The sequence below is a fragment of the Bos mutus genome, chromosome 11 (assembly GCF_027580195.1).
Source record: "Bos mutus isolate GX-2022 chromosome 11, NWIPB_WYAK_1.1, whole genome shotgun sequence".
In the NCBI taxonomy this organism is placed as follows: Eukaryota; Metazoa; Chordata; class Mammalia; order Artiodactyla; family Bovidae; genus Bos; species Bos mutus.
Window position 1 is genome coordinate 58418708 of NC_091627.1, and position 12875 is coordinate 58431582.

The 12875-nt window shown below is 43.3% G+C and overlaps 1 protein-coding gene across 1 annotated transcript in view; it reads right to left on the bottom strand.

Annotated features, from left to right (window-relative positions):
- Positions 1-577: 577 nt before the first annotated feature.
- Positions 578-12875, bottom strand: part of CHMP3 (charged multivesicular body protein 3) — a 41435-nt gene continuing 29137 nt past the window's right edge. The window contains exons 4-6 of the mRNA XM_005900364.2: positions 6101-6222; positions 2528-2642; positions 578-1120 (exon numbers count right to left, since the gene is read on the bottom strand). Coding sequence (XP_005900426.2) covers positions 975-1120; positions 2528-2642; positions 6101-6222 — 383 coding nt within the window. The 3' untranslated portion in view covers positions 578-974. The remainder of the gene's footprint in view (positions 1121-2527; positions 2643-6100; positions 6223-12875) is intronic.

Genomic DNA, 12875 nt, shown 5'->3' on the forward strand with positions numbered 1-12875 from the left:
GATCACATATGTTCAACAGCTTTGTAAACTGTCAGGCCCACACAAATATAAGTCGCTACTGCTGAATGATTTAAAAACGTCACTTAGAAATGTGTGAATCGTTTACACTGCATGACTGCACCATGCCCTTCTCATTGGTCAGCTCCTGGCTTTGAGAAAGCACTGATATGTATGCTCATATCCCATACATCCAAGACAACCAGCTTAACACAGGAGAAGGCAATCAGAGGGTGAGAGAGGCCTAACCCCACTGCTGTCCATAATCTGCAGTGGGAAGGAAAAAGCTGCAGACACATACACCTGCCTCAGGTCAATGTAATATAGCCACCCAGCCCCCAAAACAAGGGGTCACAATTCCCAGGCATCCTTTTGCTTATACAAAGCTGACAAACACAGGAAGAGTAGCTGGCACAGCACCTTGTGGAGGCTGAGGAGCAGCGTCCACTGAGCAGAAGTGCCTTCCACTGAGCTTCCGAGTCCCACATGCCCTGCTGTAACACCTCTTTTCATGGCCAACACAGGACATAATTTGGGCTAAGAGACACCTTGCAAGTTCACTGCACCTGACAATCTATGATAAGACCAAGTGTTAAAGCAGAAATTTATTAAAATCCATTTATATAGTGTTTTGCAGACCAAAAAAAGAAAGTACAGAGTCCTCAACATTCAGGCAATCAATTCTATTCTCTGAAGTGCATTGTGAGAAGACAAGACTTCTTTGCCCTCATCCCCTAAAAAGATAACTTCTATTTATACTCCTGAAAATGATGCATTTATTACACCACCTCTCAAGAACTATCTCACTGAATCCCAAGCCTCTGCAGAGAGAGAAGAGAGAGTAGCAGAGAACCTTCTCCAGAACGCAGTGTCTCACCCAGAGGTGTAGTGCAAGAGACACAGAAATGGCAGAGGCTTCAAGGAGTGTGCGCCCGGTGACGGGGCCAGGAGGAAAGCCTGCGGCCGGCTAGGGTGCCCTAGCTGCGGAGTGTGGCCAGACGGGACTGCATGGCCTCAAGGGCCTCTTCCTCCTCCTCCTCATCTTCTGATGCAGCCATCGCTCCTAAAGGTTCAGGCTCCGGGAGGGCGTCCGTCACCTTACTAGGTGCTTTGCCTAAGGCCCCTGTAAAGAAACAGTACACAAGTCAACAGAACATCAGCTTAAGCAGCAGTCCCTCATTTTCTCTGTTCTTCATACCTGGTTCATTTTGACAAGAACAGAACAGGAGCAACAAAACAGCTGTTTTGGTGGGGCTACTATGACAAATGTGCACAAACACCAACTTCTAATATCAAAGTCACAGTAACTAAAGATTTTAAGAATTTTGATTCTGAACCTCTTGATCTAAATCCCTAAACACTAGTGCATACTTAATTTTCAAGATTCATGAAGATGTTAAATATTCTCTCTCAGTAAAACTAAATTGTTTCTAAATCATTACAAAACATTTTCTTGTAGCCTTCATTCCCCCAATAGTTGAAAACAAATAAAAATTAAATCTAGTGAGTTTTGTTATTAAACATAAAACTCAGAAAGTCTAGAAGTGAAAATAGTTTAAAAGCTTATGAACCATCCCTCATAGATAACTATTATTTTTATTTATCCCCCTGCTAGACTTTTTCAATAGATGTGTTTTTTTAAACAATAGTGTATTTCAGTAACAGTGCTCTCTTCGCATATTATGAACATCTTTCCATGTCAATAAATACATCTCTGTGTAACAACTATGACATATTCCATTACCGTAGATGTAACACAATGGGCTTAACCAATATTCTATTATTAGGCACTTAGCTTGTTTCAAACTTTTCAATATTATCAATAATACTACAGACATCCTTGAGCTAAATCTTAAATTACTAGAATAAGTTCCCAGAAGCCAATCTGTGAGTTAAAGAGCTTTGCTACTGCCAAACTGCTTTCAAGAAAGTCTATACTAGTTTAAGCGCCTGACAGCAGAATACAGGACCAAAAACTTCTTTGTCTTTGTATTTTATAAAATATGGTTATAGATATTATACTTGTTTTTCAAGTAATAACTTGCATAATCTAAAGTAAGAAATGTAGGGGCTTCCCAGGTGGCTCAGTAAAGAAATCTGGTAAAGAATGTGACTGCAATCAAGGAGACACAGGTCTAGGAGGATCCCACATGCTGCAGAGCAACTCAGCCTGTGCACCACAACTACTGAGCCTGTGCTCTGGGGCCCAGAAGCCACAACCACCGAGCTCTTGTGCCACTACTACAGCCTGTGTGCCCTAGAGCCCATGCTCCACAAGAGAAGCCACCACAATGAGAAGCCCACACACCACAACTAGAGAGGCCCCGTGCTTGCCGCAACTAGAGAAAAGCCTGCGGGCATCAACAAAAACCAAGCACAGCTAAATATAAAATAAATGAAAATTTTAAAAATAAAGTAAGAAATGTGGAAGGGAGTTAGAATCTGAAGAAAAAGCTACTAGTTAATCTTGTGAATGCAGGAAGGATGGCCATAAAAGGAGAGGAGAAAGAGGGAGGATCTTGGGTCATACCTGCGGTGATTTCAAACAGAATTCTGTCAATTTCCATTTCTGCTGCTTCTTCCATTTCTTCTTGATCGTCCATGCTTTCAAAAGTGTCCTCTAACATCTCTTCTATGATCCCAGCCTAAATATAGAATAAACCATGTCACTTCCCACAACTGTTAAATCCATTCCTCACAGATGTCCCTGAGGGCCCAGCGCAACAACTGAGATCTGGTGTCTGTGAGTCCAGTCCACCCTTCCCAGGTCTAAGCCACAGGAAACACCACATGCCATCTGCCCTCTCTGGAGGAAGCAAAAAGCCAAAGGGAAACTGCTCTCCAAATTTAGTACTAAGGTTGGAAGGGGGCCTCTATCAGCAGAGTTTCACAGAGTAACTCGGACGATAATGCAGCATGTGGGGAACAACCTGCTGAGACGAGAGGGTGCTGTCTCAGGAAGCATTTGCCCTGATGTCGCAAATCTATGAGTGCAGGAGTTGAGACACAGTATCAAAGTAGGCTGGAGTCACAGAAGACACTATGATAACAAATACCAAGAGCAGGGTGGGGCTCCATAGAACCCAGAAAAGGCCTGTACTTCAGCAGGTCCAAGTGATAGCTGCTGGCCCGGAGTCAGCCTGACGGGTCTGGTAAGGATCAGTCAATTCACCAAAACCTGAGAGAACTGATAAGTCAACATTTCTGGACCCAACAAGGCAGTGCCCACACTCCCTACAGTGAGCCCCATGCCCAGCAGCCTGACGCCAGCCAATTAACCTACTTCATTCTCAAGAGCACAGCCCCACTACAGACACAAGAAAACTGCTCTCTAACACCGGACAACGGTCCCCCTCGCTGAGCAATGTCACGCGAGCATGAGATCACGTGCGGCAGCTCCAGCCCTTGCTCCACCACACTCAGGCAGGGCATGACCCTCACCGACCATGCTGACGGCATCAGATTTAAAGCAAGCCCTCTGTCCTGCTGTCAGACCACTCAGGTGATTCTTAATGTATGAATCTAGCTAGTTCTGTATTCTGCCCATGCTCAGACCCTTTTCCTCCCAACCAAAATGAACCAACAAATTCACATTCAAGGTTACAAGTGGAGCCCTCTGGCCTAGGAGAATGGATCTTACTGCTGGATCAATACATACTAACTCGGTTAAAAGAGCCCAGGGGAACCTGACTCTTAACAGCCTTCCACATCCTGGAGGAGTAAGTGGCCATTCATTTACTCATCCATCCAGCTAGCAACCATTCATTCACCAAATGTCTGCTTTGTGCCACAGACAGCCCTGGGTCTGGGGACTCATGGAATGAGTAAGACTGTGTCTTTGCCCTTGATGTGCTGGGACCCCAGCAGAGGCTTCCGTTTGCACCTGGAGAGGCATCCTTGTATGAATTCAGGAAATATTATCTACTACATATATGCCTTCCTCCAAAGCTATATTATTTTCAGTGCTTAGAAACTTTTGTGGAAGAGATTCCAGATTCTATAATCAAGACCCCACCCTCAGATCTCAGTGGCTTATGGGTCAGTGAGCAGGCATGAAGTCACTCGAAGAATGACTGTGTTACCCAGCTCTAGATAGACAGACATCACAATGTGAGGTGAGACACCCACGTATCACTCTCAGAGGATACATCCCACTAACCTGGTTCCATCCTGATCACTGCTCAGGGATTTCTCCTTCCAAAGACCTGGGTTCTGGGCTTTTGATGCTGCCTTTCTTTTCTATCAACTTTCTTCTCCTGTTCCCCTCTCCTGGGCCCAGGAGCCCTGTTTACAACCCAAGTTCATACATCAAATCCCCTGGGAGGAAGGGAGGCAGCTTCTCTGCACAGCCACACACGAGGATTCTCAGGCCACATGCTCACAGCTGTGAGGCAGCACTGGTGGGGCCCGCCTAGCACCAAGTCCTCTGGTGCAGCTCAGGCCTTTGTGCTCCAACCCCAGACCTGTCCTCTCCTACCAAGGCCACTCAGGCAAGTCACCTGGCAACTTGAAGACTCAGTTTCCTACTCCTGTGTAAAATAGGGGAAAAAAATACCAACATCTCAAGGTGACCGGGAGAACTCTCCAGGAGAGCGTGTGTGCTGCACCACAGGCAGCTGGGGGCTCAGTAACAGCACCCTCCTAAGCCCTGTCCCCCACCCAAAGGCCACTGGTGCAGGTCCCTGCCAGGCCCTGGTCCTGGGGCAGCAGCAGTTTACTGCTTTCTATTTGGTTCTCAGTTCCTTTATCTGGGCTTCCCTGGTGGCTCAGATGGTAAAGAATCCACCTGTAATGCAGGAGACCTAGGTTTGATCCCTGGGTTGGGAAGATCCCCTGGAGAAGGAATGGCAACCCACTTCAGTATTCTTGCCTGGAGAATCCCATGGACAGGGGAGCCTGGTGGGCTAAGTCCATGGGGTCACAAAGAGTCTAACACAACTGAGAAACTTTCACTTTCTGGTCTAAGACAGGGGTCAGCCAGCTACAGGCCAAACCCAATCCACTGCCAACTTTTAGAAATAATGTTTTATGAGAACACAGTCATGCTCATTTGTTTACATATTATCTACAGCTACTTTTAAACTACAAAGTAGAGTTGAGTAGTTACAACAGAGACCTATGGCCCAGGAAATAAAAAATACATTTACTATCCAGCCCTTTACAGAAAAACTTTGCCAACCCCTGGTCTTGAACCACCTGTTTCACTAACACTCCTCTGGTACAAACAGAGGAACCTGGGTTTTCTTCTGTTTCCTTGTTCACCTCAGAGCCCATAATCCTGAGCTCCCCAAACTCTACAGACAGTTGCTTCCTGGGTCACCCACCTCCCCTGGAGATCTAGACATACCATTGCTTCTTCTAAGGCAAAATGGCAATCTGACCCAGCCTCTGCCATGCTCGGCTCAGACAATTTCAGTGTTAACAGCCTCTGTCCTCCAGAGGACTGGATAAAGACGATGTGGTACATAAATACAATGGAATATTACTCAGCCATTAAAAAGAATGAAATAAGGCCATTTGCAGTAACATGGATGGACCTAGAGAGTGTCATATTGAGTGAAGTCAGTCAGAGAGAGAAGGAGAAATATCATATGACATCCCTTATGTGTGGAATCTAAAAAGAAATGACCCAAATGAACTTACTCACAAAACAGAGAGAGACTAACAGACTGAGAAAAGGAACTCATGGTTGTTGGGGAGAATGTCATGTACACACTGCTATATTTAAAATGGATAACAAACAAAAACCTATTGTATAGCACATGGAACTCTGCTCAATGTTATGTGCCAGCATGGATGGGAGGCGGGTGTGGCATAGAATGGATATATGTATAAGAATGGCTGAGTCCCTTCACTTCACCTGAAACTATCACAACATTGTTAATTGGCCAATACATATATATACCAATACAATTTTTGTTTTGTTTTGTATTTTGTCCTGGTGTTAAAAAAAAAAAAAAAAACCCACAGCTTCTATCCTCAAAATCATTTCTGCCGGGCCACAACACAATGACCTGTCTGCTCCTGTGCACACTGGCCCAGGCTCTGCCGCTGGCTGACTCCTAGTGCTCTGGAAGAGGACACAGGGTCAGCCCCAGGTCACCTTCATCATCTCTTTGGACAGCTCCCGCATGGTGGCCTGGATTTCCGGGATCTTCACAAGACTCTGCATGGCCTTCATCACTTCTGTGCTCTTCTGCAGGGAACCAGCCACTCGCAAAACCGCTGAAAGGCAAAGATGACAGGATCGCTCAACACAATGCAGCACAGGATGGAATAAAGACAGACAGGCAAATCACAGGCTGCTCTAATAAAGGTCAGCGGGAGTGGGCGGGCTCCCAGGGCTATTCATGTGCTTGTGGACTGCATGACTGTGCTGGCTGACCGAAGCAGACTTTGCTAAACTGGGTGCTACTCTGGCTCCAATAGGTACAAATTCTTCAGGCACACCAAGACTCACACCTGAAGGCCGGAGTCTGACCCTGAGGGAACGAAGCTAGCTAGGAACAACTGTGACATCAGGACAAGTCACACACAGAAGAATGTCTCTAGGCCTTGCCAGGGCCAGACTGGAAAAGAGGCTTTAGGCAACGCAAGCAACGCTTCCCACACACCAGTTGATGGATCGCAGCTGCTCTGGGAGGGACCTGCCACTGGTCAACAGGAAAATAAGAGAAAATGTGTGTCAGTGTAAGGTGGTGACAGTTAGAAAACATTCTCTGTAGTCCAAGACCATACACATACTATATATTCTTCTTTTCAATATTTATTTATTTGACTGTGTGGAGTCTTAGTTGAGGCACACAAGATCTTTTGTGCAACATGCAGGCTTAGTTGCCCTGAGGCGTGTGGGACCTCAGTTCCCCAACCAGGGATCAAAACTACATCCCCTGCACCGGAAGGTGGATTCTTAACCCCTGGACCTTCAGGGAAATCCCTATATTCTTTAAAAGAAATCATGGTAGTAACAAATTATGTTACACAAGGAAAAAAAGCACGTGTCAGAAAAAAATTATTTTATAAGTAAACACAGTTATCCCCACAACAGAATGAGAAAACAAGCCAAAAGCTGGAAGAAAAGATTTTCATCAGCCATTTATGATGAAAAAGATTGTGGTCTAACATATAGAAAGAACTCTTAAAGCTTTTAAAGTGTCATATTTACCATCAATGATAAATATCATCTATGTCATATTTATTATCTAAGTATCTATATTTATCATCAATAAGGAAATGAACAACCCAATTAAAAATAGGCAGGATACCTAAACAAGCAACTCAGAGAAGACATACAGATGGCAAAAAAAGTGCACATAAAAAGATGTTCAACATCCTACGTCATTAGGGAAATGCAAATTGAAACAACAACGAGGTACCAGTACACACCTATTAGACTGGACAAAACCCAAAACACTGATATCAAATGCTGGTGAGGATGTGGAGCAATAGGAACTCTCAATCATTGCTGGTGGGAATGCAAAATGGTACAGCCACTTCAGAAGACAGTTTGTCAGCTCCTTACAAAACAAAATACACTCTTAACATATGATCCGACAATAGCCCTCCTTGGTATTTATTCAAAGAAGTTAAAAACTTATGTCCACACAAAAACTTGCATGTGAATGTTTACAAGAACTTTATTCATAATTGCCAAAACTCAGAATCAACCAAGATGTGCCTTGCAAGTGAACAATAATGGATAACAGAGTGTGGGACATCAACACAGTGACTATTAATCAACATTAAAAATGAGTTTCTTGAAAAAACATGGAGGAAACCTTTTATGTATATTACTAAGTGAAGGAAGTCAATCTAGGAATTCCCTGGTGGTCCAGTGGTTAGAAATTCACCTGCCAATGCAGGGGACATGGGTTCAATCTCTAGTCTGGGAAGATTTCATATGCCATGGAGCAACTAATAAGCCCGTGCACTACAACTACTGAACCCATGTGGCCTAGAGCCTGTACTCCACAACCAGAGAAGCCACTGCAACGGGAAGTCTGTGCACTACAGTGAGAGAGTACCCCCACTAGCGGCAATGAGAGAAAGCCCATGCGCAGCAATGGAGACCTAGCACAGCCGAAGATTAAATAAATATTTTTTTAAAAAAGAAAATCTAAAAGGCTACATACAGTATGATTCCAAGTATATATATGACATTCTCAAAAAATGGAAAATTATGGAGACAGTAAAAAGATCAGTGATTGCCAGGAGTTAAAGATGGGAGGGATGAAAGGCAGAGCACAGAAAATTTTCAGCTGTATACATTTCACAGTAAAATAAGAATCTCCAAAAATAAAAAGGTTAGTATTCTACAGAAAACATAGAGCTAGCATGATAAAAGCTAGCTGACATTTAAACTGAGAAAGGTCACAGTCACACAGAGGGGCTTGTGAAGCACATGAGCACTTCATGCTTAGAGCGCTCTGTGCTTTGGATGATGGCTATTCTGACTGGTGCGAGGTGATACCTCAATGTAGTTTTGATTTGTATTTCTCTAGTAATGAGCCATGCTGAGTGTCTTTCCCTGTGTTTATCAGCCATCTGTATGTCTTCTTTGGAGAAATGTCTGTTTAGATCTTTTGCCCACTTTTTGATTGGGTTGTTTTTCTGGTATTGAGCTGCATGAGCTGCTTGTATATTTTGGAGATTAATACTTTTCACTTGCTATTACTTTCTCCTATTCTGAGGGCTGTCTTTTCACCTTGTTTATAGTTTCCTTTGCTGTGCAAAAGCTTTTAAGTTTAATTAGGTCCTACCTGTTTATTTTTGTTTTTATTTCTATTACTCTAGGAGGTTGGTCACAGAGGATCTTGCTGTGATTTATGTCAAGAAGTGTACTGCCTATGATTTCCTCTAAGAGCTTTATAGTTTTGGCCTTACATTTAAGTCTTTAGTGCATTTTGAGTTTATTTTTGTGTATGGTGTTAGGAGATGTTCTAGTTTCATTCCTTTACATGCAGCTGTCCAGTTTTCCAAGCACCAACATACTAAAGAGGCTGTCTTTTCTCTGCTGTATATTCTTGCCTCCTTTGTCAAAGACAAGGTGCCCATGAAGTGAAGTGAAGTCGCTCAGTCATGTCTGACTCTTAGCGACCCCATGGACTGCTGCCCACCAGGCTCCTCTGTCCATGGGATTTTCCAGGCAGCTTCTAGTAATTTAATATAAAATAAGTATAGTATTTAATATAAAATAAGTCATGGGAATGTAATGTACAGCACAGGGAATTATAGTCAGTAATAATGCAATAACTTTGTAGGATAAGTTATTAGATTTACTGAGGTGATCAAGTTATAAAGTATATAAATGTCAAATCACTATTCTGTACATCTGAAACTAGTATAATAGTGTATGTTGATTACACTTCAATAAAAAAGAAAAAAAGCCAATCCTAAGAGGTTACTTACATATGGGCTGATTCCATTTATATAACATTTTTGAAATAGTAAAATTATAAAATTAATGTGGCAGCCAGGAGGGGAGGGGAGTTTGGGGGAGAATGGATATATGTATATGTATGGCTAAGCCCCTTAGCTGTTCACCTGAAACTATTTTTTGTTAACCTGCTATACGCCAATACAAAATAAAAAGTTAGAAAAAAAAAACAGACTAATGATTGCCAGATATAAAGAGGGGGTGGGGATGGGAGGGAAGTGGGTGTGGTTACAGATGTGTAGCATGAGATATCCCTGTAAGGATGGAAACTGGAAGAATTCTAAAGCTTGACTGTATCAATGCCGACCTCCTGGGTATAATACTTACTTTAACTCTGCAAAATGTTACCACTGGGGGAAAATGGGTAAGGGGTATACACAGAATCTCTCTGTATTATTTCTTACAACTCCATGTATGTGAATCTACAATTCTCTCAAAAAGCTTAATTTTAAAAAACCCTCAGAAAAGAGTATATAAAAACAAAGCAACATTATGTTACCATGCCTGCTAGAGATACAAATGAAACACACACACAAATACAAGTTCTGCTATAAATTATAACAATAACCAAATATGGAAACAAAGCAGCTAAATATAGATTTAGCTTCATAATCATAGATACAAAGACCAATGGGAATATTCTGAGTCTGATTTCAATAATTAAAGCAACAAAATTACAAAGTTGTTTCCACTTATCATAGGTTCTTGTGGCAATTATAGCTAAATTTAAATAAATCAGAAAAAAATATTAAAAATGGCATCAATAGCGAAATGCAATTCCCTGAGAGCAAGGGCCCAGGGGAGCAACACATTCACAAAAGCCATCTTAAACATGGCCATTATAAGCAGAATGAATAGTTATAAGAAAATATGGAGTCTTACAATAAAGTTTCACAAAGTTAAGTTAAAGTCACAAAGTGTCCAACTCTTTCTGACCCCATGGACCATACAATCCATGGAATTCTCCAGGCCAGAATACTAGAGTAGGTAGCCTTTCCCTCTCCAGGGGATCTTTGCAACCCAGGGATCGAACCCAGGTCTCCCACATTGCAGGATTCTTTACCAGCTGAGTCACCAGGGAAGCCCACTACAGGGATAGATAAGGCTTAAGATTCCAGAGGGCTGATTACCTCCAGCCACTCTCACCTAATGCCAACCATGGGCGCTCACACTACACCTACAGCTGAGTAAAGTAAGTATTCGTATGAATAATGACAAAAATCAACTATAAAACAAATGGAGACAATCAATTCACGAAGGAGATGTTTTTTACCCTTTAAAATTTTTGTTTTTATATTGTATTTTGTTTGTGCAAAGGAAAAATATTTCATATGAAAATGATGAAGCACTACAGAATTTGAATTTATAAAGTTTCGTCCCCATTAAACTCTTAACTCCCCATTCCCCTCTCCCTCCACCTCTTGGCAACCACCATCCCACTTTCTCTATGATTCTGACTATTCTCCATACCTCACAGAAGTGGAATCTCATAGCATCTGGCCTTTGGTGACAAGCATACTGCACTTAGCATAACGTTAGCCTTCAAGGTACCTAAAGTTGTAATGTGTCAGAACTTCCTCCTTCTTTTTTATATTTTAAATATTTGGCTGCACCCTGCAGCATGTGAGATATTAGTTTCCTGAACAGGAATTGAACCATCGCCCCCTGCATTGGAAGGCAGAGTATTAACTACTGGACCACCAGTGAAAGTGAAAGTTCCTCCATTGTGTCTGACTCTTTGTGACCCCATGGGCTATACATATATATAGTCCATGGAATTCTCCAGGCCAGAATACTGGAGTGGATAGCCTTTCCCTTCTCCAGGGGGTCTTCCCAACCCAGAGACTGAACCCAGGGAAGTCCCCAAAACCTCCTTCCTTTTTAAGGCTGAACAATAGTCCACTGAACTATATATACCATGTTTTGTTTATCCACTCATCCTTCAGTGGACAACTGAATTGTCTTTACCTTTTGCCTGTTATGAATAATGCTGCTATAAACATGGATGTAAAAACATCTGTTTGGAGTCCCTGCTTTCAATTCTTACTTATCCAGAAGTGGAATTTCTGGACCATATGATAATTTTGTTTCCCGCCCCACCTTCTTAGCTTCTCTTAACTTTCTCTCCCAACCAAAACATACTCATCATCTGTCTTGTTCTGCAAGAAGCTGCTGTCAGAAAGTAACACTTGGAAAACATCTAATCATGACAATGTATTAATAGCTGACAGGACTTAATACACCACCCCTCCCAGGGACATCTGCATTTGAAAAGAGAAACATCTTAAGGAGAAGAAATGACTTCATCAAATGGTGACTTTTCAAACAATAACAGGCTCAGGGTGGGATGGGGACATGGGAACTCATGTCACAGTATTTCTAGTTTTCTCTTTTCTCACTCCCAAAATGTAGACGTCCCTCTCCCTCTCTATTCTGGGTTCTATTATCAGTTACCTTCTCTGTTGTATTTAATTTGCCAACAGACAATATCCAACTATAAACCCCCTCAACAACCCTCCCTGGGGATTCCTCCAGCCAGGCACTGTGCTGAGGTGCTGGGGAAGCAGGGCGACCTGCACGGAGCCAGTCTGACAGCCCCAAGTAGAGTCTTCTGTCTCTCTTAGGCCTGCTTCTCCCTCCTTCTGGGTTTCCAGAGTCTTTAAATGCACTGTGCTCTTTCTGGGTTCAGGGTTTGGAGCACCTTAGGCTTATTTCTACCTTCACCACGTTCACTTACTTGGCATCCAGAGCAGTTCTCCAATGTCCTCTCTCCCACTCATCCTACCAGACTAACCCAGCTGGGCCCTGACCATCCCCTCTCAGGTCCCCCGGCCTCCTGCCTGGCTGCACCTGCAGTTGTGCTCACAGTACTCGATGAGGCTCTGTCCTGTTTAGGAGATGAAGTCACCACCCTCAGCTGAGCGCTCCAAACTCTGACTGCAGATTACCTTTCCAGCCTCACCTCCCACTCCCCTGTCAAGCACTCGTGTCACACTGAATCAAGGGCTTTGCTGAGCACAGTCTGAACTACTTCCCCTGTGCCTCCGGGCCCCAACTCCTCTACCCAGACGCCTCTAGTTCTCCCTCAGAGCTCTGCTTCTGCACCCCCACTGCAGCTGATCTGCAGGGCCTCCACACTGGAATCTGAAAAGCCCTGCTCTTCTTACAGCTGTCCCAACTGTCTTCTTCACCTCCCTGCTCATCCTTTTCAGCCATCCTTCTCCCTTGCGCCCAGGTACCCCAATCTCCCAGAACTACTTCCTTCAGGGTTCAAATACATAGTTCTTTTGGCCCTAGGGCCTTCACACAGGTCACTGACACTCTGGTTGGAATAAGTCCCCCCTTAATTACTCATCCTTCAGATATCATCAGAGACTGAAAGGAGCCACCCTTGAGTGCATTTCCCTTTTATAGTCTCCTAGTGCTCATTACAATGTGCATT